This window comes from Phyllobates terribilis, unplaced genomic scaffold, assembly GCF_046119375.1.
Source record: "Phyllobates terribilis strain yellow unplaced genomic scaffold, ASM4611937v1 Scaffold_11__3_contigs__length_659146591, whole genome shotgun sequence".
NCBI classification, from domain to species: Eukaryota; Metazoa; Chordata; class Amphibia; order Anura; family Dendrobatidae; genus Phyllobates; species Phyllobates terribilis.
This window is the reverse complement of record NW_027362771.1, coordinates 110,262,698-110,289,876: the sequence shown is the minus strand read 5'-3', so window position 1 is coordinate 110,289,876 and position 27,179 is coordinate 110,262,698. Positions and strand designations below refer to the sequence as shown.

Sequence of the window (27,179 nt, the reverse complement as noted above, 5' to 3'; positions counted from 1 at the left end):
ATTTATTACTGTCAAAAAAACATGGAAAGCAAATTTTCTGATTCACTCATCTCATGAAACCATTAAATTGTATTAAATGTAATTATATATAACCATGTTTGTTTCCTTATTGTACAGGCTGACAAAATTGAAGATTTAGCCTGGAAACCCTATCCCAGAGAAGGACATGATAACCCCACTTTCCAACAGGACGATATTACTTTATCTCAAATGACATGAGGACCAATATCTGGAGGACTGCCTTATTTCTGCATACTGTATTACTCATTTGCACTGAATGCACATATAGGTTAATCCTCTGGACAAATCCTAGAACTTGTTATGTAACATTGAACATTGTTTTGTACATTTTGTGCTTGGGAACTTGGACAAGTCGAGTCTTGTATATATAATAATGTATATAATAAACAACTTCATAGGGATTTCCCAGGCTCATGATATCTGATAGCAGCTGACAATCATATATAAAGAAGTAAAAGTTCTAGTCAAATTAGCTATGCGTTGCCGCTCCCATGCTGACGCATCAATGAAATATCCTCCCTACTCCACAAACACTATGAAAGTGTGATTCCAGGAGCAGCAGAGGATTGGTAATGGGAGCTATAGTCCTCTGGTGATATTGTACCATTGTCTGCTCTTGTATTGAATTAATGGGCCTGGAAAAATAAGCAGAAATACATAATGCAATAATTTATATAATGTGAAATGGGTTCTATCCAGGTTTGGACTGGCCCTCGGGGAAAAGGTGAATCCCCCGGTGGGCCCTTATGCAGGAGTGTTCCATCTTCACGCTATATGAGGTAATAATTTGAACAATACACTTGTTTCACTATGTACAGACAAAGGCAGCATCTCATCATTCATTTACCAAAGTACCCAGTGTATGTTATATAAAAGCAAAAGTCAATCTTTCATTGAGGGTAAAGTAATATTTACATATAGCTGAATGGTGGGCCCCCAGAGTCAATGTTACGGGTGGGCCCTTGGGGGCTCAGTCCCACACTGTTTGTAATATCTTATTAAATGGGAAAAACTGAAAAGAGCTAATAAAAGCAAGCAACTTTGCAATTTACCTCTAATTAAAAGTACTCTGGAGGGATTTTTAATTCACTAGTGTACAATATGCTGCCAAGTTGCCAGCCGCCTAAGAGGTGGTCGGTTTCCTAGGCAAGGAGCGCACGCTGGCCAACTGTTTGCTAAACAACTTGCAATCACTGCTTTAAGGCTGGCAGGATCGCTGGATTCTGCCAGCCTCAGTGTCCCTGCACCTCTGCCATGCTGCACAGTGTGAGACAGTGATTCTGCCATGCTGCACAGTGTGACAGTGATTCTGCTATGCTGCACAGTGTGAGACAGTGATTCTGCTATGCTGCACAGTGTGAGACAGCGATTCTGCTATGCTGCACAGTGTGAGACAGTGATTCTGCTATGCTGCACAGTGTGACAGTGATTCTGCTATGCTGCACAGTGTGACAGTGATTCTGCTATGCTGCACAGTGTGACAGTGATTCTGCTATGCTGCACAGTGTGACAGTGATTCTGCCATGCTGCACAGTGTGACAGTGATTCTGCTATGCTGCACAGTGTGAGACAGTGATTCTGCTATGCTGCACAGTGTGAGACAGTGATTCTGCTATGCTGCACAGTGTGAGACAGTGATTCTGCTATGCTGCACAGTGTGACAGTGATTCTGCTATGCTGCACAGTGTGAGACAGTGATTCTGCTATGCTGCACAGTGTGAGACAGTGATTCTGCTATGCTGCACAGTGTGAGACAGTGATTCTGCTATGCTGCACAGTGTGACAGTGATTCTGCTATGCTGCACAGTGTGACAGTGATTCTGCTATGCTGCACAGTGTGAGACAGCGATTCTGCTATGCTGCACAGTGTGACAGTGATTCTGCTATGCTGCACAGTGTGACAGTGATTCTGCTATGCTGCACAGTGTGACAGTGATTCTGCTATGCTGCACAGTGTGACAGTGATTCTGCTATGCTGCACAGTGTGACAGTGATTCTGCTATGCTGCACAGTGTGAGACAGCGATTCTGCTATGCTGCCAGCCCAAACTGTCAATCTTCAGGAGCAAGATGCACCCCAGCAAGCAGGAAGTTAGGAGGCAGAGGAGCGGTGTGCTCCTGAAGGCAACCAACGTTGAAATAGGAAGGCTAACTTTATAATCCCTAACATAGTCTTTCTCTAATATTTTTAGAGTGTGTCTGATGGGGTTAGAAACATTTATATTCAGGGGTAGGACAAGAAGTAGGCAAAATAAGTGGTCATTAAGGCTGGCAGTAAAGGGCAGGATGTGGGAATGTGAGGGACCTTAAAAAAGGCCTTGTATTTTGTTGTAAATGCTGCCAATACCCATAGAGGACTGTGAGGCTATCCCCCTACAGGCCCCGTCACACATAATGAGATCGCTAGCGAGATCGTTGATACGTCATGGTTTTTGTGACGCAATAGCGATCTTGCTAGCGATCTCGTTATGTCTGACAGGTAGCAACGATCAGGCCCCTGCTGTGAGATCGCTGATCGTTACAAAGCTTCCTGGACCATTCCTGGGTCGTTGCGCTCCCGCTGGGCAGTGTGCATCGCTGTATTTGACACCTTATCAACGACCTCGTTAGCGATTCAGAACTGAGACACGTAGGCGTGCATAAATTGGACTTTTCCGCACCCCTCGTCCCCGATTGGTGGTCGCTACAGCGTTCTCAACAGAATAGCGATTCCATCCTTTGTTTCTGACCTCGTGCTGGATTGCAGATCCTAGCAGAATTCTCCGGGCTGTTGATATCCGTTCATTCTACTGAGTCCTGATTTTGCGGATCGTTGTAGTGTTCTCCGGCTGTGACTGGCCGTACATCTGGTCTTTTTATGTAATTTTATGCACACCTTTGTGACACAGTACAGTCCCTATCAAGGTGTGGACCGTTGAAATAGCTGCTGTGTGAAAGCGTCCCAACGACCGCCGAGATCGTTAGTTAGATCGCTGGGGCGGCCAAAATCGTAGGGAAGTTCTGCATGTTTGACAGCTCCCCAGCGATCACGAAACGACTCTCCAGTGATCCCAAAACTGTGACGTAATAACAAACAGTGAATGGAAGCTTTTCCTGTGTTTACACTAAGAGATGTCAATTAAAGAGGAGCGGATAACTTTCTGCGACCTGGTCTAGGTCAGTTGTGTCTAGCTGTAGACAGGAACTGTGCAAATTTTCTTACCCTCTGATATCCCTGATTTGGATTTTGATTAACCGGGCTGGCGGACCATTAATACATTTTATGAAATCTGCAACATGTCAATTTTTTCATAGTTTTTGTAATATTTTTTCTCCCATTTAAATCAATGGGAAAAAAACACAAGTAAAAACGTGAAAAAAACGCAGGTAAAAATTAACACATATTTTACACTGTTTTTTCTGCCAACACACTGGTTTTTGGTTAAGAAAAATCTGTTGAAAATACTTAACGTGTGCAAATATCCTAAATGTTCAGGGATAATTATGCATGAATGAAGAAGTGAAAGCAAGTCGGGTGTTCTAGCGTTATAGTCTGACTGCGCCACCTGCTGACGTAATAGCAGAAGTACAACTTGTTCTAACTTTTGTTTTACAAATTTGGCATATTTCGGAATTAGAATTAGATCGCATTTCCAGTTATTACATCACACAATTTATAGCTGTAGTTTGTAAATCTGTTTTAAATTAAAATTCTAAAAAAAATAACAAGAACATTTAAAAATATGGAAACGCAAAAATATTCTTACACATTTCTTTAGCTGAGCATATTATGTAAATTTTGTACAAATTTTGTACCATATTTTATACCACAGTAATTCTGTAAATAACAGAGGAATCAATCAACAGGATTTCACAGCTCAATCTGTTTATATGTTCATGTAGCTCTTACAAACACGTCCAGCAATACCTTTACATGGCCAGTCTGTTTCTCCATTACTGAGAAATCAGTGTTTTAATTGATATGCAAATGAGGCTGAAGAACTATTAGTACATCTAAAGCTCTATTCCTCACCCAGTGCTGACTCCTCCTGCCTGACTGACAGCTTCTACTCTGGGTGATTCAGGCAAAGGAGCCATCAGTCAAGTAGGAGGAGATGCAGCTGGGTGGGGAATAGAGCTGGGGTGACACAGGCTTCAAGTTTACAGTCTCATTTGTATCTAAAGTCAAAAACTGATTTCTCAGTAACGGAGGAACGGATTTGCCATAAAGAGGAATTGCTGGCCTTACTTTGGGGGGTGAAATCCTTCTGACCAATTCCCTTTAAAGGCAATCCTGCTTCTACTAGCCATCTGGAAGAAAACACAGTCTGAACCAGCCATTTCACTGGTCTGAACTGTCAATATTCAAGAGTGCGACACACTCTGTGACCTGGAGGCTGCCAACGAGAGGAATGTCTGAAGATAAGATCTTGCAAAAACTCCTTTAAAAGATCATCTAAATGTCATAGTGACATCAGAAGACATCTTCTGTGAAGGTCCTAAACTGAAGGGAACAAGGTACTTGTAGCTCTACTGTGCTATTAACTTTCATGCTGCACTGGAGTAAGAATTTTGTTGCGTGCTCCCACTGATGGACATCTTTCTTGATTTGGAAGAACCATGGAGGCAGAATTTACATTAAACTGTATGGTGTTCTCTTTAGTTTGGTAACCAGCCAGGCTTTAAAATCTTTGACAATCGCTACAGCTATCCAATTATGTGTACTTTTCCTTTAAGATCCTGGGCTATATACAAAGCAATTGAATTTATGGCTGCTTTCTTGTTTGTCTTTAGCATAAAGAATAATGTGTGTCATTTATTAAAACAATTACATTTTAAAAGATGTATTTTTTGCTGCTAATTCTCTCCCAAATGTTATCTGTAAACAAACAAAAAATGAAGAATGACCAGTCAGCTGTCATACATATCTGTTTTAAAGGGAACCTGTCGTGCAAAAAAATGCTATTACCTGCAGATGTGGGGATAATCTACAGGTTAATGGCGTTCTGAAGTCGTGTAGATGCTGTTTTGAGAGCCCCACTGCCTGTAGGAAATTAACTTTATTCCTACCGGCATCCTCTGGCTTTCAGTCATGGGTGTGTGGCAGCGCGGCTTCAGTCACTGTTCAGTGCATAATGAACGATGGCTGAAACCACGGCTCAGTACTGACTGACACCTGGCTCAGCATTAGAGCCAGCTGTCAGTCATTGCCAGGGCGTGACTACAGCCGCTGCTCACTATGTACTGAACGATGACTGAAGCCACAGTGGCACACTCCTATGACTGAAAGCCAGAGGAATAAAGTTAATTAACTCCCAACATCGAGCTCTTAGTGCGGGCGCTGGGCAGCTTCACAACGCTACTAACCTGCAGATTAACTCCATACCTGCAGGTTAATAGTGTTTTTTTAAATGATGGGTTCTCTTTAAAAAAATAATTGTATGCCCAGTGAAATAATAATTCTGGTTCATCTTTACTTATATATTTTGTGTTGTGCCTCTGTTATTCCTCCTAAACACATGAACAAATTGAGAGCTGGATGTTGCCAGTCAAACACTCCAATAATTGTGTGACAGCACGCAACATTTACAGGGGAAATGGTAACATCCGATTGTCAATTTATTTCTTCTTTTGTCAGAGGAAACATAGAGGAACAGCCCAGCACAGAATTTTAGAAAAAGTTGATTACGAATTGTTATTTTTTGGAGAATGCAATCATTTACTTGAACAGACATGTCAGGAAAGTTAACAGATCCTCTTTACAAATATAGAGTATGAAAGGAATCTTGTATGATTTTCAGGGTCCTTCCTATTCTAGTGATTGGTCATTTCACCTGGTCATACAACATCTGCCCCTTCACACAAAATTTGTTTCTGGTACACAGACCAATCTAATGTATCCGAAAACTGTCGTGATTTTCATCTCCTGTAACTTTCCATCCACTAACGTTCAGCGGGAGCTACCTTTTCATCAACATTCTGTCAGCACTATAGATGTTGGAACTTCCTTCAACTGAGTTACCAGAATGCATTGTGTCTGCTATTATCCAGCTGCTTGCCTGCACTGAACTGGAAGCCTGGTTCCCTATTATTCCATCAAGCAAATTAGACAGAATGAAGACATCTAATGGCCGGAAATTTGGAATGAATTTTCACCTTCCCCCCACTAAAAAAAAATATAAAAAAGTATTTTGCGGTATATAAGTCTTTGAAATGTCAATCTATCAACACCTTTACATCTTCTATTTGTTGTTGCATTCTTAAAAAATTAATCATTTGATTTGTATGCAAATGAGATGTTAAGTGCTCTGAGCATGAGGGAGCATTTAACTAGTCTCTAACTCCCTAGATTTTTTCTCCACCCAGCACCAGTTTCTGTAACTTGAATGGTAGCTCACTATCTAGCGCCTGACATAGCACAGAGGCTAGGTTCACATGAGAGTATAAAAAATGGTCTAAGTTTAATCCAGAAAATACGGACAGTTTTTTCTCATTTGTCATCTGTGTGCAGTCCGTATACAATCAATTTTTATGTCAGCAGTTATTAAAACTTTACAAGACCCAATACAGTTTCCTATGGTAAAGAATTACAATGTATCCATAAAATTTGAATGCTATGTGGTTAATCCGTATTTTTATTTGTGCACCCATAGACTTAAATGGTCGAGTCTCATCAGACACTTAGAATAAATGAGTTCATACTGCAATTTTTTTCACATGCAAATTCAGACAGGGAAAAAAAACCCTCTTCTGCACTGCCCCATTGAACAGCATTGGTCTAAATCCAGTCCGTGCGATGTACGTTTTTTACACGGACCGGACTTGAACCAACAATACGGTCTTGTGAACTTGGCCAGACAGTGAGTTATCAATCAAGCTGAAGAGGCTGGTGCTGGGCGGGAAACAATCTAGTGCGGTTTGTGGGGGTTAATGATTGTACTGTCAGATTCACTTGGGATAAAGGGATTTTCAGATTGCCTATTTAGCACATTATATATCAAATCAGATAAAGTTGTCTGAACCCATGACGATTCAATTTTTTAATAAATGTCAGAATTCCAGGAGTATTCAGATTCACATTATATTTACACAAACTCAAGATTAGTTTAGGACGCCCTAAAATTACTAAACACTTTCTGACATCTCCCTTTTGGCCATTTTCGGGCTCATGACAGTGATGGAATTTTTAAAGCGTGATCTCATAGTCCTGTGGGAAATCATGCAGTTTGGCCGCATTTGCCAATAACTTTTTATAATGGCAACTGAAAAGTCTTGCTTCGAGTTGATTGCTGGCTCAGTAGTCTAGGGATTAGAATTGCTGCATTGCAGTTCAGGGGCTACAAGACTGTGGGTGTGAATTCTGCCATGGCAACAGCAGCACAGGATTATGGCCTTATCCCCCTGCTTGCTTGTGCTGCTTTTATAACACGTTCCATAAAAAAAAATCAAAGAACCTCCCAAGTGGCCCTAAAAAATGTACTAATGGCTTCATTGCATTGATTGGGAATTATCTTGAGAGTGCATGTGTGAGATAGATGAATTAGTGCACCCTCTTTGGGAACAGGAGGTGACACAAGGAAACAATTCTGTCTACATGTGACAAGAATTGTCTACAATGGGCTCAATCAATTTAAAGAGGTTGTCCAGGCATAGGGAGTGTAGCTGCTGGCCATTGTTGGCTACTGCATACCAGTTTCTATGCAAAGAATAGAAACTGTGCTACACTTTGAATGTAACTGCCAAATGTCTAAGAGATGCGGGTTCCCTTTCTAGGCCCACACCTAGCTCCAAAATAGGGGTTAACCGATCCCCATTCTGGTGTCCTACCAGCAGTGAGTGGAGAAGTGGCCACATAGGAACCAGCTTTCTCTACTCATTGCAATGGGAGTTCTAAATATAGCCAAGCAAATGTCCTTCTCCATAAATGTCTCTTGTGAGACAACTCCTTTAAAGAGGTATTCTTAAATTGATAAATTGCTTTAATTCGTTATCATGAAAATAAGCAAGTTTGCAATTGACTTGCTTTATCTATCTGCTGTGATTCTCCTGCAAGAAAAACTTTTGTCTTTCCTAGTGTGCAGCTATTTTCTGGAGCATGACCACTAATGCCTGCCCAGACACTGGCCAAGTGTGCATAGTAGCTACATTCCAGGAGGGGGGTTAACTCTTAACATCCCACTCAACTCTCTACAGTCCATTGAAATTAATTCAGCAGTTAACTACTCACCTTCCTCCCCCTCCCTCTCAATTCCTGACAAGTTGATTTTATCAATCCTGAAGAATCATAATCTCTGGCACCCAGCACCATGGCTCTCTCTCTGTCCTCAGCTGTGTGCTTATTCAAATGCCCTGTTATCTCTATGTAAAAATACAGTGATAACAGTATAGACTCAGAACAAATCACTCATAGCTGAATGTGTTACAGCAGAATTTGTGCTGAGTTTCTACTAAAACTACAGCTCTGCTAATCACCATAACTGTCACTTAAGAAGAAGAGCCTGCTCTGCCAGAAACCATAAAGTAAAGGGACTGCAGAGTTGTGAGCTACTCAAGAGACAACTAAAGAATACACCTTTAAGTTAAAAAAAAGTTATAAACGCAAATAAAAATACATACAGCTGTAACATTACACCAATACTAGGTGAACTATTGGTATTTCTGTTTATCATGGGTTAGAATTTTGTACATGAGAAGTAGATAGGCGAACTAAGTAAGTAAAACTTTAGACATGTAACGAGCCGGGTGGTGGAACCACTGTGCTGTTGTGGCGCCCCTGAGGGTTCAGTCGCCACAGGGGTACTGCACCTCAGATAGAGGTGTGGTATCACCTCTTCCAGGTAAGGATGGAGCATCTCTCAGGACACCACTTCACCATTCAACACTACACCACTCCTGTCCTGAAGAGGGTCTAAATGCACCAGGGTGCTGCCCCGTCCCGGGATAGAGGAGATGGGGGGAACCATGTAGTGGGTGAGGGTGGAGGACACACTTTTAGGAAACACATATTCATTCATATTTAATCTACGGCCATCTTAAGTTCAAGGTCTTTGATTGTGATCTTCGTCTGTGATTGTGGTCTTCGTCTCTGATTGCGGTCTCCCGCCAGAGTCCAGCATAAGGCCGCAGCCGACTGAAGATACACGGTCCTCGTTCTCTGGCCTTGAGACGAGGAGCGGGTCAGAGTTAACCACTGTCTCTACCCGGTCAAGGTCCTTACCTAGGAAGGCCTGGAGGGGAGCAGAGGAGATAGCCTCCACAGGCAAAGGGATCCCAGGGGGATACGGATGGAGCGGAGTCGCCACCTGTATTCTTTACTCTGGCCTAGTCAGAGGGATTTCTGCTGCAAGAGGGGTAACCGGCCCCTGATATCTGACTTTGTCACTTCACGTCTCAGTCAGAAAAGCCCGGAGGCTTAGTGGATCCCAAGGGGGATACAGACGGAGCGGCATACGCCACATGTATCTCTTAAACTGCGTTTATCCAGTGGGACCCGGCCTTACACCTTGTTCTAACCACACACAGTCAGGAGAAGACTTAGTGGGAGAACCTACCAAGGAGAGGAACACGCACCAGAGGGGTCTCGACACGTGCTCCTGATCTACCTGGAAAGTGCTGAACCCCTTCCCGGTAGCCGCAGTACACCGTGAGTACCAGGGAGAAGCTTTGCGGCTGAAAGTTCATCCCAAGTGAGTAAAGACCCAGATGACTTCATACACCGTCTCAGCTCGTTATTTCCTGCGCGGCACTGCACCCACCATTCCTCCTCACACTGCCCTGAGGCCTGCTCCGCCTGTGGGGAGCCGTTCCATTCTAGCTGCCCCTAACACCAGCCTCAGTGGACTGTAGCAGCGCTGGTGTCCATCACCAGGAACCGCAGGTGGCGTAGTCAAAAATACCACTCTTACTTGAAAGCCCATTACATCTTTTATGTGACTGCCCTGGGCACGGACCGGGTCCAGGCCACGACTGCATCCCCCGTAACATCTACACTGACCCGGCTCCGAGTAACCCCATTTCCCAGGGAGGGCGAGAGGTGTCACACTGTGGTGCAAGGAGAGCCCGGAGGGGCGTAATTAGGGACCTTACCAAATCCAACCTTAGATGTACGGCGGCTTGACAACTCCATGATCCAAGGAGGGACGAGGAAGGTGGACCAGGTGCTACTCCGGGACTGACCTTGGGTAGATGGCAGCTGACCCCCAAGGGACAGGAAGCAGGCGCAGGCAAGCACGGCTGATGGATATGCAGGCTGGCATGGCTGACGGACAGGCAGGCTGGCACGGCTGACAGACAGGCAGGCTGGCAAGGCTGATGGACAGGCAGGCACAGCTGGTAGACAGGCAAGAAAGCACGTCTGGCAAACAGGTAGGCGGGCATGGCTGATAGACAGGCAGGTGGCACGGCTGATACGCAGGTAAATGGAGATACATGCACTGGGACCTGAGAACTAACAAGAGTGTTAAGAAACAAACTTACAATGTTGCACAGGCACCTCCATGTTGTAGGAGGTGCCTTAAGTAGTCAGTGTCCTCCGGCTCATGGCCTGAGAAACTTTAGGATGACGCATGCGGCTCCTTTAAGATGTGGGGAGCACGCACACGACCTAAGCACAGTGCCCAGGGATCTGCGCACTGTGCGTGTACCCCGGGCAGTGTCAGCGTGCAAGGAGGACGGAGGAGCGGGACACACCGGCCGGGGGCCGCAGCGGTAAGGGGGTCGGCGTCTCTGCTGGGGAAGGGAGGCAGGAGGCAGAGACGCTGGCACTACATGACGTAAGATACTAAAAATAATAAGCCATTTAGGTGCATATTCCAGTTTATTGCATCACATTATACAAGCAAAAATGTAGCTTTGCCCCCCAAAAACCTTCATTTAAAGTTTGAAAATTGAACATTCTCTGTAGTTTTGGCTATGTACAAATAATGAAGCTCCTTGAACGCTATATACAGTTATTTACATTTATATAGGATGTACAATAATATAGAAACTTTCCTCAGAAGGATCTGAAGTACAAAAAAATCGTTGCGCTGTAAACAGGTTTGCAGTTCCAAGATTAGTGATCCAATGAAAGATATCCTACATGTCAAACTATGACATTTATATTCACATCTGTTAAACAAAAATGAAGCAAAAAAGCAAATGAACATAGAAAAAGGTGGAAAAAAGTCTGACTCTATCCATTTCTATGCCCAGACATTGTAAAGCACAAGATGTCTTCCAATGACCACATGCTTGCTGTGTATTTAGCAGATGCAATTTCACATTGGTCTCACAGTAGATCAGTTGCTCGGTACTTGTGCTGAGCTGTAGCCTTCTGTCTTGTTTCCATGCAATAGGATTTAACATAGTGATAATTGTTCTCTGTAGGTAAAGTACAGGTGCTCATGTTAGTAAAAGCATAGTATCCATATGCTCAAAATGAAAATGAAATAAAAATGTCAAGCAATGCCTCTCTTTATACCCCATTGTCTAAGTTGTACTGGTTTGTATGGAAATCTAAGTAGCAAGAGGCTTCAACTACGTCACTGATGTCATAATTGACCTATATGTCTAGGCATTTAATCTTGTTAAAAGATATCCATCAGGTGAAGAGTACAATTTTTTTTTCTAAGGCATTAGATATACCATGGAACACTGTGAAGACAGTCATCAAGAAGTGGTTTAAATTTGGCAGAACACTGACATTACCTAGAACTGGATGTCCATCAAAAAAAGAAGAAAATTTGGTCTGGGAGGCTGCCAAGTGGCCCACAGCAACATTAAAGGAGCTGCAGGAATTTCTGGCAAGTACTAACATAGGCGGATTATAATGAGGGCAATCCGGGCGACCGCCCTGGGCCCCGCGCCTGCAGAGGGCCCGCGGCTCCGGGCGGGGTGTCTAATGCCGGATTGCCCTCATTATATGTGCGGGCCGCCGCGGCACATACCGGTAGCAGTGGCGGGAGGGGGGGCCCGGGAGGAGGGGCCCCGTACCACTCCCCCTGCAGCAGCCGCCGCTACTTCTTCATCGGCCGGGCCAGCACTGCAGCAGTTAACTTCCCTGTGCTGGCCCGGCCACGTCACTGCTAGGAGACACGGCCCTGTGCGCGGCCGTGTCTCCTAGCTGTGACGTCACGCAGTGCGCGCCCGGCCTGCACTACTACTTACCACGGGAGAGGAGCAGGAGCCAGGAGGACTGGAGCCGAGCCGGGGGATGGTGAGTGAGTGTGTGTGTGTGTGTGTATGTGTGTGTGTGTATGTGTGTGTGTGTATGTGTGTGTGTATGTGTGTGTGTGGGCAGATGTCATTGTGTGATGTCTGTTTGTGTGTGTATGTCTGTGTGTGTGTGTGTGTGTGTGTGTGGGCAGATGTCATTGTGTGATGTGTATGTCTGTGTGTGTGTGTGTGGGCAGATGTCATTGTGTGATGTGTATGTGTGTGTGTGTGTGTGGGCAGATGTCATTGTGTGATGTGTATGTGTGTGTGTGGGCAGATGTCATTGTGTGATGTGTATGTGTGTGTGTGTGTGTGTGTGGGCAGATGTCATTGTGTGATGTGTATGTGTGTGTGTGTGTGTGTGTGTGGGCAGATGTCATTGTGTGATGTGTGTGTGTGGGCAGATGTCATTGTGTGATGTGTATGTGTGTGTGTGTGTAGGCAGATGTCATTGTGTGATGTCTGTTCGTGTGATGTCTGTGTGTGTGTGTGGGCAGATGTCATTGTGTGATGTGCATGTGTGTGTGTGTGTGTGTGTGTGTGTGGCCAGATGTCATTGTGTGATGTCTGTTTGTGTGATGTCTGTGTGTGTGTGTGGGCAGATGTCATTGTGTGATGTCTGTTTGTGTGTGGGGGGGGGGTAGATGTCATTGTGTGATGTCTGTGTGTGTGTGGGCAGATGTCATTGTGTGATGTGTGTGTGTGGGGGCAGATATCATTGTGTGATGTGTGTGTGTGTGTGTGGGCAGATGTCATTGTGTGATGTCTGTTTGTGTGTGTGTGGGCAGATGTCATTGTGTGATGTGTGTGTGTGTGTGGGCAGATGTCATTGTGTGATGTCTGTTTGTGTGATGTCTGTGTGTGTGTGTGTGTGGGCAGATGTCATTGTGTGATGTCTGTTTGTATGTGTGTGTGGGGAGGTAGATGTCATTGTGTGATGTCTGTTTGTGTGTGTGTGTGTGGGCAGATGTCATTGTGTGATGTCTGTTTGTGTGTGTGTGTGGGCAGATGTAATTGTGTGATGTGTGTGTGGGCAGATGTCATTGTGTGATGTCTGTTTGTGTGTGTATGTGGGCAGATGTCATTGCGTGATGTCTGTGTGTGTGTGTGGGCAGATGTCATTGTGTGATGTCTGTTTGTGTGTGTGTGTGTGTGTGTGGGCAGATGTCATTGTGTGATGTCTGTTTGTGTGTGTGTGTGGGCAGATGTCATTGTGTCATGTCTGTTTATATGTATTTTTGTGTTTCAAATGTGTTTATGCATGTATGTATATGTCTGTATACGTTTGTGTGTGTGCGTGACTGCGTGCGGCCTCCTGCTGAGTATAGTTGGCGCCGTGCGGCCTCCTGCTGTATCTGGGGGGGCGCCGTGCGGCCCCCCGCTGTGTACAGATGGCTACATGCGGCCCCCCGCTGTGTATAGATGGCTACGTGCGGCCCCCCGCTATGTATAGATGGCTCCGTGCGGCCCCCCGCCGTGTATTGATGGCGCCGTGCGGCCCCCTGCTGTGTAGAGATGGCGCCATGCGGCTCCCCGATGTGTATAGATGGCTACGTGCGGCCTCCCGCTGAGTATAGATGGCACTGTGCGGCCTCCTGCTGTCTCTGGGGGGGGCGCCGTGCGGCCTCCCGCTGTGTAGAGATGGCGCCATGCGGCTCCCCGATGTGTATAGATGGCTACGTGCGGCCTCCCGCTGAGTATAGATGGCACTGTGCGGCCTCCTGCTGTCTCTGGGGGGGGAGCCGTGCGGCCTCCCGCTGTGTATAGATGGCTACGTGCGGCTTCCCGCTGAGTATAGATGGCGCTGTGCGGCCTCCTGCTGTCTCTGGGGGGGGCGCCGTGCGGCCTCCCGCTGTGTATAGATGGCTACGTGCGGCCTCCCGCTGAGTATAGATGGCGCTGTGCGGCCTCCTGCTGTCTCTGGGGGGAGCGCCGTGTGGCATCTATACTCAGCAGGAGGCCGCACGTAGCCATCTATACACGTATACTCAGCAGGAGGCTGCACGTAGCCATCTATACGGCGCCATCTATACACAGCGGGAGGCCGCACGGCGCCATCTATACACAGCGGGAGGCCGCACGGCGCCATCTATACACAGCGGGAGGCCGCACGGCGCCATCTATACACAGCGGGAGGCCGCACGGCACCACCTATACACAGCGGGAGTCTCAGTGCTTTGCAAGAGCAGTCAATAAATTCTGCTTGACTAATTCTGAGCACCATAAAGTCTGGTTCGCTTCTAACCTGCTGTCTTCATTTTCAGCTTGCTGAATTCTAACTCATTTACTGTCATTCGAGACGATGCCTTTGCTGGTCTCTTTTACCTTGAATACCTGTAAGTGCTCCACTTAATGTCATATTTTTGATTCTGTTCTTCTTCATCTTTTGGCATGTGCAATTGTATGAGTATTCATATGAATTTATGACCTACTTAAACCTTGGAGGACCTTAAATTTTATTCAATCAAATTTTTTTCCAGTTTAAAACTATGGGACATATATGTGCCTTGGTCCTCAAAGGGTTTTTAAAGGGGCTGCAAACATAAATATGAAAAAAATAATTCAATTAGTGCTTTTTGTGTTCATTTAATTTTTATTTGAAGTCCATTTTTTTTTATATACCTTGAAATTAAGCCCTACCCCATGGAATGAAGCCCTACCTACATGACATCTGAGAGCTACATGGATCCCGCTTGTGAGGTGCCTGTCCGTCACTACTATTCAGTTTTAGGGTCCACTCACTAAGCCATATATTCTCTCATGCAAGAGAATAGGGCCAATTATGCTAATGACACTCGGCTCAAACTCAGAGCTTCAACTGAGTGTGATCCGATTCTCTCACAGCACAGATATGGAGAAGATGGAGAACTTACTTTCTCCATCTTCTCCATAGTCTCTGTGAGTGTTCATCGGACTGCACTTGGATGACATCCGAGTGCAGTCTAATGTTTTACGTGCACCCATAGACTTATATGGGTGCACATGGTCCGAATATCGAATGAGATTATTTTCTCATGCCAATAATCGCACTGTCCCATGGTATAACATAGGGCCGAGTCCTATCCGATAAAACATCACATAGCATTCGGCCGTGTTATACGACAGTGTGAGCGAGCCCTTAGAGTCAAGGAATATTTACATGTAGATGATGATATTACTCTCCAAGTGTATATTTTTTTAGGCGAGTTCATAGTAAATGCTTTGCCTTTTTGACATGTGATCAACTAAAGAACAAGAAAGATTTAGGACCTCCCCTATAGAGAAACGGATAATAGTTTGGAGGACTTGCATGTCCTTTTTTATTTATTATGAGAAAATCATAAAAGATCCCGTTTTTTAACCATGCTGTGACTTTCTGCTGAGGGAGAGGGAGAGAGCTGCCCTATTCAGAGTCTGTAATAAGACCTGCTGACAAAAGTGTTGAAGATACAGTCTAATGTGAATTAACAATGAAAAAAAAGTTAATTTCACAAATGGCTTGTATTTTTTTTAATACAAACCTTTTTGTGTTTACAGCTCATTTAAAGGGAATCTGTCATCAGGTTTTTGCCACCTAATCTGAGAGCAGCATAATGTAGGGTTAGAGGCACTGATTCCAGTAATGTGTCACTTACTGGGCTGCTTAGTGTTGTTTTGATAAAATCATTGATTTGTCAGAAGGTAATTATCCCTAGATGACTAGTAAGTTCTGTAGGACCCCACCCCCATCACTGATCAGTAGATTTCTGTGTACACTGAGCATGGGCAGAAAGCTGCCAATCAGTGGTGTGGGCGGGGCTATACAGAGCGCAGCATTCAGAGAGCTGCTAGATCTGCAGCAGATAAAACGGTGATTTTCTCAAAATGACAACAAGCAGCTGAAAAAGTGACACATCGCTGGAATCAGGGTATCTGCCCCAATATTGTGCTGTTCTCAGATGAGGCAGCACAATTAATATTGTGCCAAATTAATTTCCTGTGAACTATCACATGATCTATCACAGGGGATCATGTGACATGTCACGTGATAAATCAGGTGTGTGGGGGGGGGGCCCGCGCCTTCTAAACTTCCCGGGGCCCTTGCTACTCTTAATCCACCCCTGAGTACTAACATGCTGTGTACTGCATGTGACACCTATCTCCAGTAGTGTTCTCATGTCTGGCCTGTGGGGCAGGGTTTGAAGACAGAAACCTTTTCTTACAAAGGAAAACATCCAAGACACGGCATATCAACCCAAAAACACCATACCAACAGTGAAGTTTGGATAAAATTGTGTAAAACTGTTCAATATTCTGATTCATAAAGCACCAAGCAAATTTATAAATGTTCTCTGTAAAACATTGAAGTTGCTGGAAGGGTAGGATTCAGCTATGTATTTTCAGCTCAGGTCCTCAAGATGGCAATGGTAAATGGTTAATTAGAGCTTCTTAAGATGCTCTCAGATAATCATTGACTGTGCAGCACTTCAGTCATTCTGTCTGTAAATTCCACATACTACATTTGATGACTTATATCAGGAAGTGACCAGAGTGCTTATCAAGAACAATGCTGTTACTCACCACTCCCCCCTTGGCACAATGTCCTTAGATTCTGGTCGTCTACTTAATTAGTAAACTGCTTTTTTCATATATCAGTCATAGAAGTTAAGATAAGAAACAATGGTGGCCCATATATATTAAGCAGTCAGTTTACACACAGTTGAGGAATAGTGTCCTCACACGAGACAGCAGCGTTGGCTGACGGGAGTGCTGTCTACTCGGTACAGTTCATCATACTTTACTAAATAAACATGCATGTTTAAAGGGATGAAGTGCCGCTATATTGTTCTCGATTTAAAAATTGTTGCTTCTATAGCTGTGCAGGGCACAAGAAGCCACACTGAGCAGCACCGTATTGCACATATGGCTGGATATGTCTTGGATAGCCATTGATACATGAATCATACAGTGCCGGTGAGAGAAAATATCTTTGTTTTGTAAATCAGTTTGTCTTGTCCAATGAGCCACAAAAAGTTGCAAATTGCACAAAGCTTGGAAGATCACAAACTGTCCAAAATGTTTGCTTGCAAAAGTTAAAGAATGGGTGTGGTGTACAAGAAAGGTGCACTACTAACAACTTTTAGGGTACGCTCACACTGGAGTATATTCTCCCATGCAAGAGAATTGGGCCGATTATGCTAATGACACTTGGCTCAAATTTTGTCAGAGTTTGATACGAGTGTCGTCTGAGTGTGATGTGATTCTCTCGCATAAGAGAATCACAACACAGGTGTGGAGAAGATGACGAACTTAATTTCTCCATCTTCTCTATTGTCTCTGTGAGTGTACACCAGGCTGCACTGGGATGACATCCAAGTGCAGTCCGATACTTCACACACACCCATAGACTTGTATGGGTGCGCGTTATCGGACTATCAGAGGCATGAGAAAATAATTTGATCTGCGATGTCCCATAGTATAACATTGGGCAGAGTGATGTATAACATTGGGCAGACTGATATCTGAAGAAACATCAGATAGCGCTCGGCTGAGTTACATGGCAGTGTGAGTGAAGCCTTTGAAACATTTATTAAACTATTAGAGTAGTTGAAAATTGTTTTTCTAAACAAGTCCATTACATTAAAATAAAATCAGAACCCAAGAAATCTACTTTAATATTTGGCAAATCACAACAGACTGTGTGGTATAGCAATTATCAATAATCGACCATTGCTAATTATGTTCTTACTTTAATCAAAATCAGGGCCACTCATTATGCTGACATTTTCCATTTTTCTTCCTTTCCTTCTTCTCTTTCTGCACTCTTTCAAGCTCAGCTTCGTACATCATTTCTTGTATAAGATATTTCTCTCTCCGCATTCGGTCCCGGAGGTCTTTAGGAAGGTCCGGTATCAGGTAGGAAATTAGATTCTTTATGCAAAAAACAAGATGCTGCAAAACAGAATATATTTCATGTGATTTTTTTTGTGTGAATCATAGGATAACTAGAGTTGGTGACAATCGATTTGCAAGATCTGGTCTACCGGCCACGTCAGTAATTTGTGGCCACTGAACTGGAGCTCTGAGAGCCGCCACCTACTTACCGGCATTTACGGCACTTCTTTTGATTAGACAGCCTAGTGTGACGTCACCTGCGCATCATGACGCAATGATGACATCACGCCAGGCTGTCTAATCAGGTAAGAGGTGATTCTCTGGCCTCTCATGCAGAAGACACAAATTACTGAAACGGCTGATGGACCGGATCCTGCAAACTGATTTGAACCAACTCTAATAATAAACACATTGGGGCATATTTATCAAACCTCTCTAATTCTTAGCCAGTGCTAATTTAGACTGGATAGCCTTAAAATAAATGAATGAAAATGGGTCATGCTGTTTAGTAAATCTGTCTAAGTGACCTCGCTGAAAGGAAGAGCCTTGTTAGAAATGGGGCATAACTTAGCGTGCAATGCCATGCACCAAACAATGCACCAAAATTGTGATGTACATTTCTGAAACAAAGTAAGCCAACACATGTCTACACCAGACACTCTTAAAATTAGACAGATTTATCAAATAGCATGATCCACTTTGATAAATTTGGAGCATTTTAAGACTGTGGCATAGATGTGTGTCACCCTGGCCTGGATGCCACAAATGTTTAATAAAGCTTTGTCTGAGAGCAAGGGGGAGGTTCCCTAGTTAGGGACCATTAGCATGCAGCACCTCCTGTCCCAGGCCAGTAGAGGGAGCAGGCTGCCCCTATAAAAGCTGGAACTGGGGGCAGGGTTAGAGAGAGCTGGATGACCTGTCTCTGAAGTGAGAGGCGTCCCAGAGAAGGGAGAGCCAGTTCAGCTGAAGCTGAGGAGGTCGTGTGGCAGTAGAGGAGCCATGAGCCAGGGACGGAAGGCGAGGGGAGCCTGTCCTGGCTGAGAGAAAGAAACAGAACTACCGGACTTTGGTGTCCGAGGCTGTTAGGATTCCAAGTCCTACAGCAAACAACCAGACCGCAGGGGATTGTATGTCCCTTGGCCTAAGAAGCCCGGAGGTTCCGCCACAGCAGAAGGGACCAGCAGAGCTGCACCAGGCCAAGAGTAGAAAGGGACCCAAGTTGCAAGCCATACGGGCGAGAAGACACGGCAAGCTCAGGAACGTGGGCTATTACACCACGAGGAGGGAAATAGCCAGGAAGAGCGCAGAGAGCACGGTAGGCCTACACCCTCACCCTGACCAGAAGGGCTTCCCACTTGTTCTCAGACATCCAGGCCCCCTCCTAGCCGGGACTGTTTTTGGGTCATTTCACCTGTTCAAATAAAGACCCTGAACTGTTTAAGAGGCCTCCGTTTCCTGGCTATTGCGGTCGGAATCATCCCCTCCATCACCTATCTATACTGCCTTGGGGCCACACTCCTCCCGTGGAGAGTTATATTATTCAGTGCTGCACACTTACATCTGCCCCAGCGGTCTGCACTGCAGCGGCGGTTATCCCTGACCGCAATCCACGGGTGGCGTAGTCGGAACTTATATATATATATCAAAAGACGATTCCCCTTTAAGCCTGACACCCTGAGCATGGGACCGGGTCGCCACTACTACTCCCCATCCGCATCCAGAGGCCCGGCCCTGAGTACCCCACGGCCCAGGGGGCGAGTCAGATGCATTTTTAGTTTGCATTGTCTAAGAATTAAACAGTTGTCATAAATATGTCCCACTGTATCTGTATTATGAGCTGTGTTACTCCTTGGCTGTATTAGGGGCAGTCATATATGTCACTTATTATGGAATCATCAATAGCTGTTTGGGAGGAAGCACCAGAAGAGGTAGAAGAAAATTCAGAACAGCATGGTGCAAGGTATTTAATTGTTAACAGATTCTAGAATGCAATGATGCTTCTCATCTTAGCCATTATGGCATATACGTAAAACAAGCCATAAATGTCTTATAGATGGCAGTACAGCACTACAACTAGGACCCTTACCTACCAGGAGAAGTGGGGTCCTACGCCAATTCCCACAGACCACCAGTAGTCACTTTTCCCCATCAAAATCGATACAGAGATGCCAGTGCTTGCATGTGGCTCTCTTATTGCAAGCTATGGTAATTAAGTAATAAAGCAAGCTTGCATACGACAGTTCTTTAACGCCCATAGACTTTAAAGCTAAGTTCATGGAAGCATGACCACCTATCCATTGATTTTTAATGAGGTAAAGCAGCTGCAGAAGTTCACATTGAAAAAGTGAGATTGAACCTGTGGATATACCATAAATGACTAATATGGGAACGCCGCCTTATGGCTTTTGGGCTACCTCTACTGTTCCTTTGTGGTCATCGCTTATCAAAATTGTCTAATAAGCAACCATGTTTTAGTTGCCTGTAACAACCAATCAGAGTTTTGCTCTCATTTTCTCAGAGCAGTTTAAAAAACGAGAACTGTGCTCTGATTAGTTGCTATCAACAACCAAGATAGTCTTCAAGTGTTGATAAATGATGCTTACAGTTTCTCATGTAACATATTTTGGGCTGTCAGTGTATATTATTACGAATATGCATTTATGTTTTAATTGTATTAGAAATGTGTGAAGATCAGTGGGGGAACGATGAGATTTCTTTACACTCATGCTTGCACTAATTGTAGAAATACTTGTGGTCAGTGGCATACTGCTAATGGCGGTAGGCCACGTCACTTCTATGGGGCCCGTGAGCCGGGGGCACCTGGTGTTAGCACCCTCAATGAGCCCCCCTCCGCCCATCAGCGCCCGCACTGCCCACCCACACAGAATGATGGGGGTGGAAGTGCCCATTATATGTCATGGAGGGCTGTGTAGGGGTCATAGTTGGGGGATCATACTGTGTTGGGGTCACCATACTTTGCCCTGGGAGTTGAGGTGGGGCACAGTAGGGTTATTATACTGTGCATGTGGAGGCTAATGTGGAAGAATTCACTATGGGGGTATAATACTGTGTTTGGGTTTGGGGGGCACTTTTGTTGGCATCATACTTTATGGGGGCAATGAAAGAGGAATCTAGGACTTCAGCAGAAGGAAAATTACTATGTAAAGGCTGGAAAGTTGTGACCCTGAAAATTATTTAAATTTTTTTTGGGGGGGGTGGGCAGGGCCCAATTACAACTTCTGCTATGGGGCCCCATGATTTCTATGTATTGTGGTTACCTTTTAGATTGATTATTTAAAATGATGCACAAAATGTTAAAATACATAAATAGAGGCAAAAAAGTATGAAAATCCCAACAATGATAATAATAATGAATATAAAATATTAGGGTATCACAGGTTTTAAGATCTTACCTCAAATACAATGATAAAAGCTAAGCGTGCAGCAAGAACATGCCAGAACTGTAGAGTGTATGCATAGGGCTCAGGAGCATGAGGAGGATCTCTGTAGTCCCGATACCTTGAGAATACAGAACAAAACTTACTATACAGAAAGAGGTAAAAAAGCATGCAATGTGCACAGACTAAGGACTTAAATATCAAAATTCACATTAGAATGTTTTTCAATAAATTCCTTGATCCTACCGGCAATATTTTACAGGAGATCCATTAAATCTTCTTGCATGAAATTCAGAATCTGATCGATTTTCAAAATCAGTGACTTGGAAGACAGAAAGGCTGGCATTTACATAGCCAACCATACACCTAAGCAGAAGAAGAAAAAATTATAGTCATTGTCCCAAATGTAAGTTGGTTGTCTACACCATGAATACTATATTATACTTTTTCACTGCAGACACAACTAAAGTTGGATTTATCATCATGTGACCACAGATGCCTAAAGTTGTATTTGTTACTGGGGCAGAACACTACATGCCTATGAGGCTATTTAGTTTAGACGAGAAGACCCGTGGCCAGGCTGGACATCACAGTCTGTTCTTGGACTGTGAATGTCGGACATCTGAAACCAGCCTGAGTGATTTTCTACATTATTTGAATGTATATCACGGGGCCGACAGAATAGAACTAAACTACAGTAAAGATGTAATAATGACTTTTATATTATTATGGCTCTATGACTCAGCATTGTATGACCCTCCTGCTGCTTAGAGCACTGTATCTCAGTTTGTTTGCCTTGTACAGTAGGAAATACATTGTACTAGAGAATGTAGGCTGCACGGCTCCTCATTTCATTCAGACATAGTAGGACAATATGGTTCACAGTCTTGACTTGAACTGGGTGCTGTATTGTAGGGATGATCTCACACAATATTCAAAGAATACATTCAGACATAGTCATGGAAAATATGAGAAAACTTGACTATACTTTTGTCCTGCTTGTCCTTGACCAGCACAAGGTCCATACTTATAGGCATATACCAGTCGAGGAATGAAGTCTGAGGTAATAGCTATGACAAATGCATTGGTGATAACTGATAGAATTCCGATGCCTTCTAGAATCCCATACCAGATACCTACAAGAATAAAAACTGATTATAACATATGATGTGTAATGGTTCTCAATAGAGACATACTAGACTTTACACTCAATATTATTATGGCACCTGTCAGGAGTGGGTAGGGACATTTATTTTTTCTCTTTGAGTGATGTATTATAATTGTTATTCATATAATATTTAGGTAATGTTGATTCTGAATATCTCTTTGGTTTGACCACTTGGATGGGTGGAGTTGGTGTAAAGAGTTTAGCCTAGCCATCATGTTTAGCCAATAAGGTTGGGTCAGCAAAGTCATGATATAAGAGACATCAGAGAGGATTGGTAACCAACAGACGTTGACAACTGCAGGGGTGCAAAAGGTTTCTACAAGGACCTTGAGGAAGAAGGGCAGGTTTGGTAAGTAGGAGAGCACTGGTGGGAGATGGAGGCTCCCTACCTATAGTAGACTGCAGCAGGCTGAGATGGAGCGCCAAGCAGACACCAATTGTGTCAGTCTCTGTAAGAAGCATATCTATGCTTTACCAGCATTCCAGATCCATCCAAATAGTTAGGGCCGGAGTTTTTGTGTTGCACCAGCACCATTGAACATTACTGCTACTGTTCACGTGTCCGTGGCCTCTGCATGTAAGAAAGTTCCAGTACACATCTGTTCCAGTTAACCTGTCTCCGTGCCACCCTCAAGGCCTTCATTCACCAGCAGGGCTGTGTCTTTAACCTAGCTGGCCATGAGTATACCGCACACACCTATGCTAAGTAGAAAGGAACCAACCACCATATATCTACCCAGTCCCAAACTACTACAAATACAAAAGTCTATAAAAATTACTATAAAAGAAGTATGGCTGTATACAGTAAAGCAATGGTGGTAAGTATAGTGCTGAAACAAGGCACAGATGGCCATAAATTGCAAATCCATTAAGAGAACTGCCACGTTCTTACATCTGGAAGCAACATCTCAATAAGTCAATGCAAAACACGACTGAGAAATTTCCATTTAAGTCAATCAAACACCTGACACAGCAGCTCCTCTGTGTAAGTATTGAATAATACCACTTCACATTACTGTTTTCTATAATCATACTAGATTGCACATTGATGAAACAGTCAATCTCACTCACCTATGTCCTTGGCTCGTGAAGCTAACGGTCTCCTCCACTGACTGATGAACTTGTAGGCATCAAGACGGATTTCAATAATGTTGTTAAGTAGGGCAAGGAGTGGTGCGAGGGGAAAAGCTGCCACAAAGATAGTTGTGAAGCCAAACTGAAGAACTGTGTAAAAAGCAAATTAAGAACAACAATATAAATTTACCATCTGCTACCAGGAACATGCCAACAAATTCCTTATAAAAATTCTTACTATGCCTCATGCACATAGTCTTATTTCAGACCCATACAGAATGAATGTGTGATTCTCTGGGCTCGCACACAGAAGTTTTTATTCATAAATTCCAGAAGCATCCACAACAAATTGCGGTATTCTCCATTGCATGCTGTATTACATCAACCTTCATTAAGCCACATCCAGCAGGGAGCTTGCAGTTATCAGGAGGCTCCACTCTCATTAAAAGGGACAGATGCTGGGAATAAAATAAGAAACCTTCTATACCATTATTCCTTCCATAATCCCCTGAAGCTCACGATAGAGAGGGGTGCCCTACTCTCCATGTGGATGGGGGAGAACAGCCTTGGACATTACCTCCTGTAGGAACTCACATCCCCATCAAGATGGTCCACAGGTTCATCATGGGCCAACCCCCCCCCCCCCCATTTATCTGCAGAACCGGAAGTTGTTCCAGGCATATCTCACAGTGTGGGCAACATATGTATCTCAGCACCTTCTCAACCTACTATTGTCACAGCCACAGGAGAAGGAATGCCTCTACAACATAGGCCAAAAATACTCTACAATACTACCCTATCTCTCACATAATCCTATATGGATGATGACAGACCAGTGATATATCAGCCTTAGCCAACCAAGTGGCAGCTGAATGTAAACAAGAATTCGCTCCGTTTTGGTCTGACCTTTCCTCAATCACTGCCAGGATAGATGGATTATCACAGATACAAGGAACCAATGTCTCTACCCTTCGGACCTTACAAGATACTATACATAACCATTCCATGCAGTTTTACTCTCTGCAACAAAACCTGGATGATCTAGAAAACAGAAATAGAAGGAACATTCTCCGCATCAGAGAATTGCCAGAATCATTTAACACTACTGACATCCTCTTTGTCCTTCTATCCATTTTCCACAACCTCCTTAAGCGCTCGCCAGGAACCCCAGTATAAATGGACAGGGCGCATAGAGCTCTTCGTCCTTCTGATCCAGATGACACCGTCCCAGAGATGTTATCTGCTGTATTAATTATTAAGGAGGCCATTCTTCTTGCAGCTTGAAAAAAGCAAAATCTTCTGTACAACAACAGACCTATCCGAATGATGCCAGATTTTTCCCGCCATACTTTGGCTCAACGCTCAACACTTAAACAAGCATTTTGCCCACAACCCAGGTTCACGCTCCAAAGGAGTAGCAATCGCTATCCACAAATCTGACACATCAAATAACTGATTGTACGGTAGACATTAGTTGTACTCTCCATCAAGTTTTCTCGGCAGAATACAGAAGTAGATTGCCAGGCCTTTCTTCCGTGCAGTAATGTGGCACCCGTGAAGGAGCCACACTGAATCAGCATTGTATGTTGTCAATACAAACTGCCTCATTGCACAACGTCCTGCTGCTAACGTTGTCTCTGGGCAGTATGCTTAGTCTGGCACCTTAGTTGAAACCTGTATGCCTGGGGTGTCCCTCAAAAAAACAACAACACCAAATACACAATAGAGACATCACATACACAATACATACAACAAATACACATTACATACAACAACGACACAATACAAAAATCAAATACACAATACACATAACAAATATAGAATTACACAATGCAGACAACAAACACACAATACAGACAACACAAACACAACACACACAACAAATACACACTAACACACCAAATACACACAACACCAAATATACACAGATAGCATATCATTAATTTTTAGCCTTGCTGAAGTAGAACGATAGAGAGCGAGTATTTTTACAAGTAAAAAGGGGTCCTAGACCAATATGGTTCAGGGTTTGGGAGAGGGATAACCATTAGATTCTGTCAAAAGCCTTTTCGGCGTTGTGAAGCCCAGCTGTGCTTGGTATCACAAATCCTAGAAGGGTGTATTGAAGGATTCCTCCACAAGAGGCCCCCATAACCATTCACACATCTCCACCTTCCACCTCAGACCACCAGAGGGAGCCCGTTAGGGATAGATAAATAGGGAAGGTGGAGCCAGGCAGCTCAGTTCCTCTGGAGAGTTCAGCAAGTACAAACCTGAATGCAGAGTCGAGCTCAGTTAGTCTAGACTGGAACTGACAGAGCGCAAACCTGTTGAGAGAGTTCCTGCAGTAGAAGCCAGAGAGAGGTCAGTCTGCGGTGGAGCGTGTTCTAGACTCAGTTGTAGCTCAGAGAGGTGAGCTTTAGGTGTGCCGGCTCCATAAGATCGGTGAAGCGCGGCAAGCTGCCATTAGTGTGAATAGCCTATTGAGGGCCCGAGTAGGCCGAAGGCGAGTAGAGAGAGTTAGTTCATAGGGGGCAGAGGAGCTTAACTAGCTCACCCCGAAGAAGCAGTTACCGGACACCGGGTCCGAAGCTTACCGGGATCTCCATGACCCAGTAAGATAAACCGGAATCCCTGGAGAACTACAAGTCCCAGGATCGCTAAAGTGCTGATACGTACCAGAGCCAGGAGACACATAGGCCCCGTAGGTCGGGAGCGTGCACTCCAAGAGAAGGCCCTACCACAAGGTCAGCCAGCGCAAGACAGAGACAAAGTTAGGCCTAGCTCCAGGCAGGTCAGAAACTTACTACGCAGAGGCAAAAAACAGGAGGCCCAAAACCCACTCATTGGGGAGGATCCGGACATACACCCTTCACCCTACAGTGCTCCGGGGAGTGCCTGAATTTCCATTAGTAAACGGTACTGAAGTGACTATTGTGTCCATCCCTGTTCTTGCTCTGACCCGGCTGAGTCTCTCCGTCCTGCATACCCCATTCATACCCTGCCCTGAGGCCTAGCTCCACCTGTGGGGAGCCATACCATCTAGCTGCCTTATCACCGGCCTCAGTGTACTGCGCAGCGCTGGTGAATATCATCAGAAACCATAGGTGGCGTCACGAACTTTTATAAACTTGATATCTATCAACGCCTTTTTAAAGAGAGACCCCAGAGTACGGGCCCGGGAGTCGACCACCGCGACCTCCTTAAGGCTAAAGGCCCGGGTAACCGAGTCATCCCCCATCCCCTGGGCTAGTCAGCGTCAAGTGACAGAATCATAAGGGTATTTTTTTGCGTGTGATCAAAATTAATAATATCTAACATTTTCAGGGTGCTATCACATGCTTCTCTACCTGGAACAAAACCAACCTGATCTGGGTGAATTAGGCTGGGTAGGTGGCGTTTCACTCTATTTGCTAGGAGTTTAGCGTATAGTTTCAGGTTAACATTAAGTAGAGAGATTGATCGATAGCTACTAGAGGAGTTAGGGTCTTTCTC

The 27,179-nt window shown here is 44.4% G+C and overlaps 2 protein-coding genes across 5 annotated transcripts in view; one reads left to right on the top strand and one right to left on the bottom strand.

Annotated features, from left to right (window-relative positions):
• LOC141165682 (sodium-coupled monocarboxylate transporter 1-like) overlaps window positions 1–1,378 on the top strand; it is a 60,362-nt gene extending 58,984 nt beyond the window's left edge. Inside the window, exon 15 of the mRNA XM_073651467.1 lies at window positions 118–1,378. Coding sequence (XP_073507568.1) covers window positions 118–219 — 102 coding nt within the window. The 3' untranslated portion in view covers window positions 220–1,378. The remainder of the gene's footprint in view (window positions 1–117) is intronic.
• A 9,428-nt stretch (window positions 1,379–10,806) lies between these two features.
• Window positions 10,807–27,179, bottom strand: part of ANO4 (anoctamin 4) — a 344,842-nt gene continuing 328,469 nt past the window's right edge. For 2 of the 4 annotated variants that reach the window (XM_073651463.1, XM_073651464.1), the window contains 6 exons: window positions 23,685–23,837; window positions 22,434–22,581; window positions 21,692–21,811; window positions 21,461–21,566; window positions 17,902–18,104; window positions 10,811–11,360 (listed from right to left, as the gene is read on the bottom strand). In XM_073651463.1, the coding sequence (XP_073507564.1) occupies window positions 17,913–18,104; window positions 21,461–21,566; window positions 21,692–21,811; window positions 22,434–22,581; window positions 23,685–23,837 (719 nt within the window). In that variant the 3' untranslated portion in view covers window positions 10,811–11,360; window positions 17,902–17,912. Of the gene's footprint in view, window positions 11,361–17,901; window positions 18,105–21,460; window positions 21,567–21,691; window positions 21,812–22,433; window positions 22,582–23,684; window positions 23,838–27,179 lie in introns of all 4 variants that reach the window. The other 2 variants (XM_073651462.1, XM_073651465.1) reach the window with 2 other exon arrangements.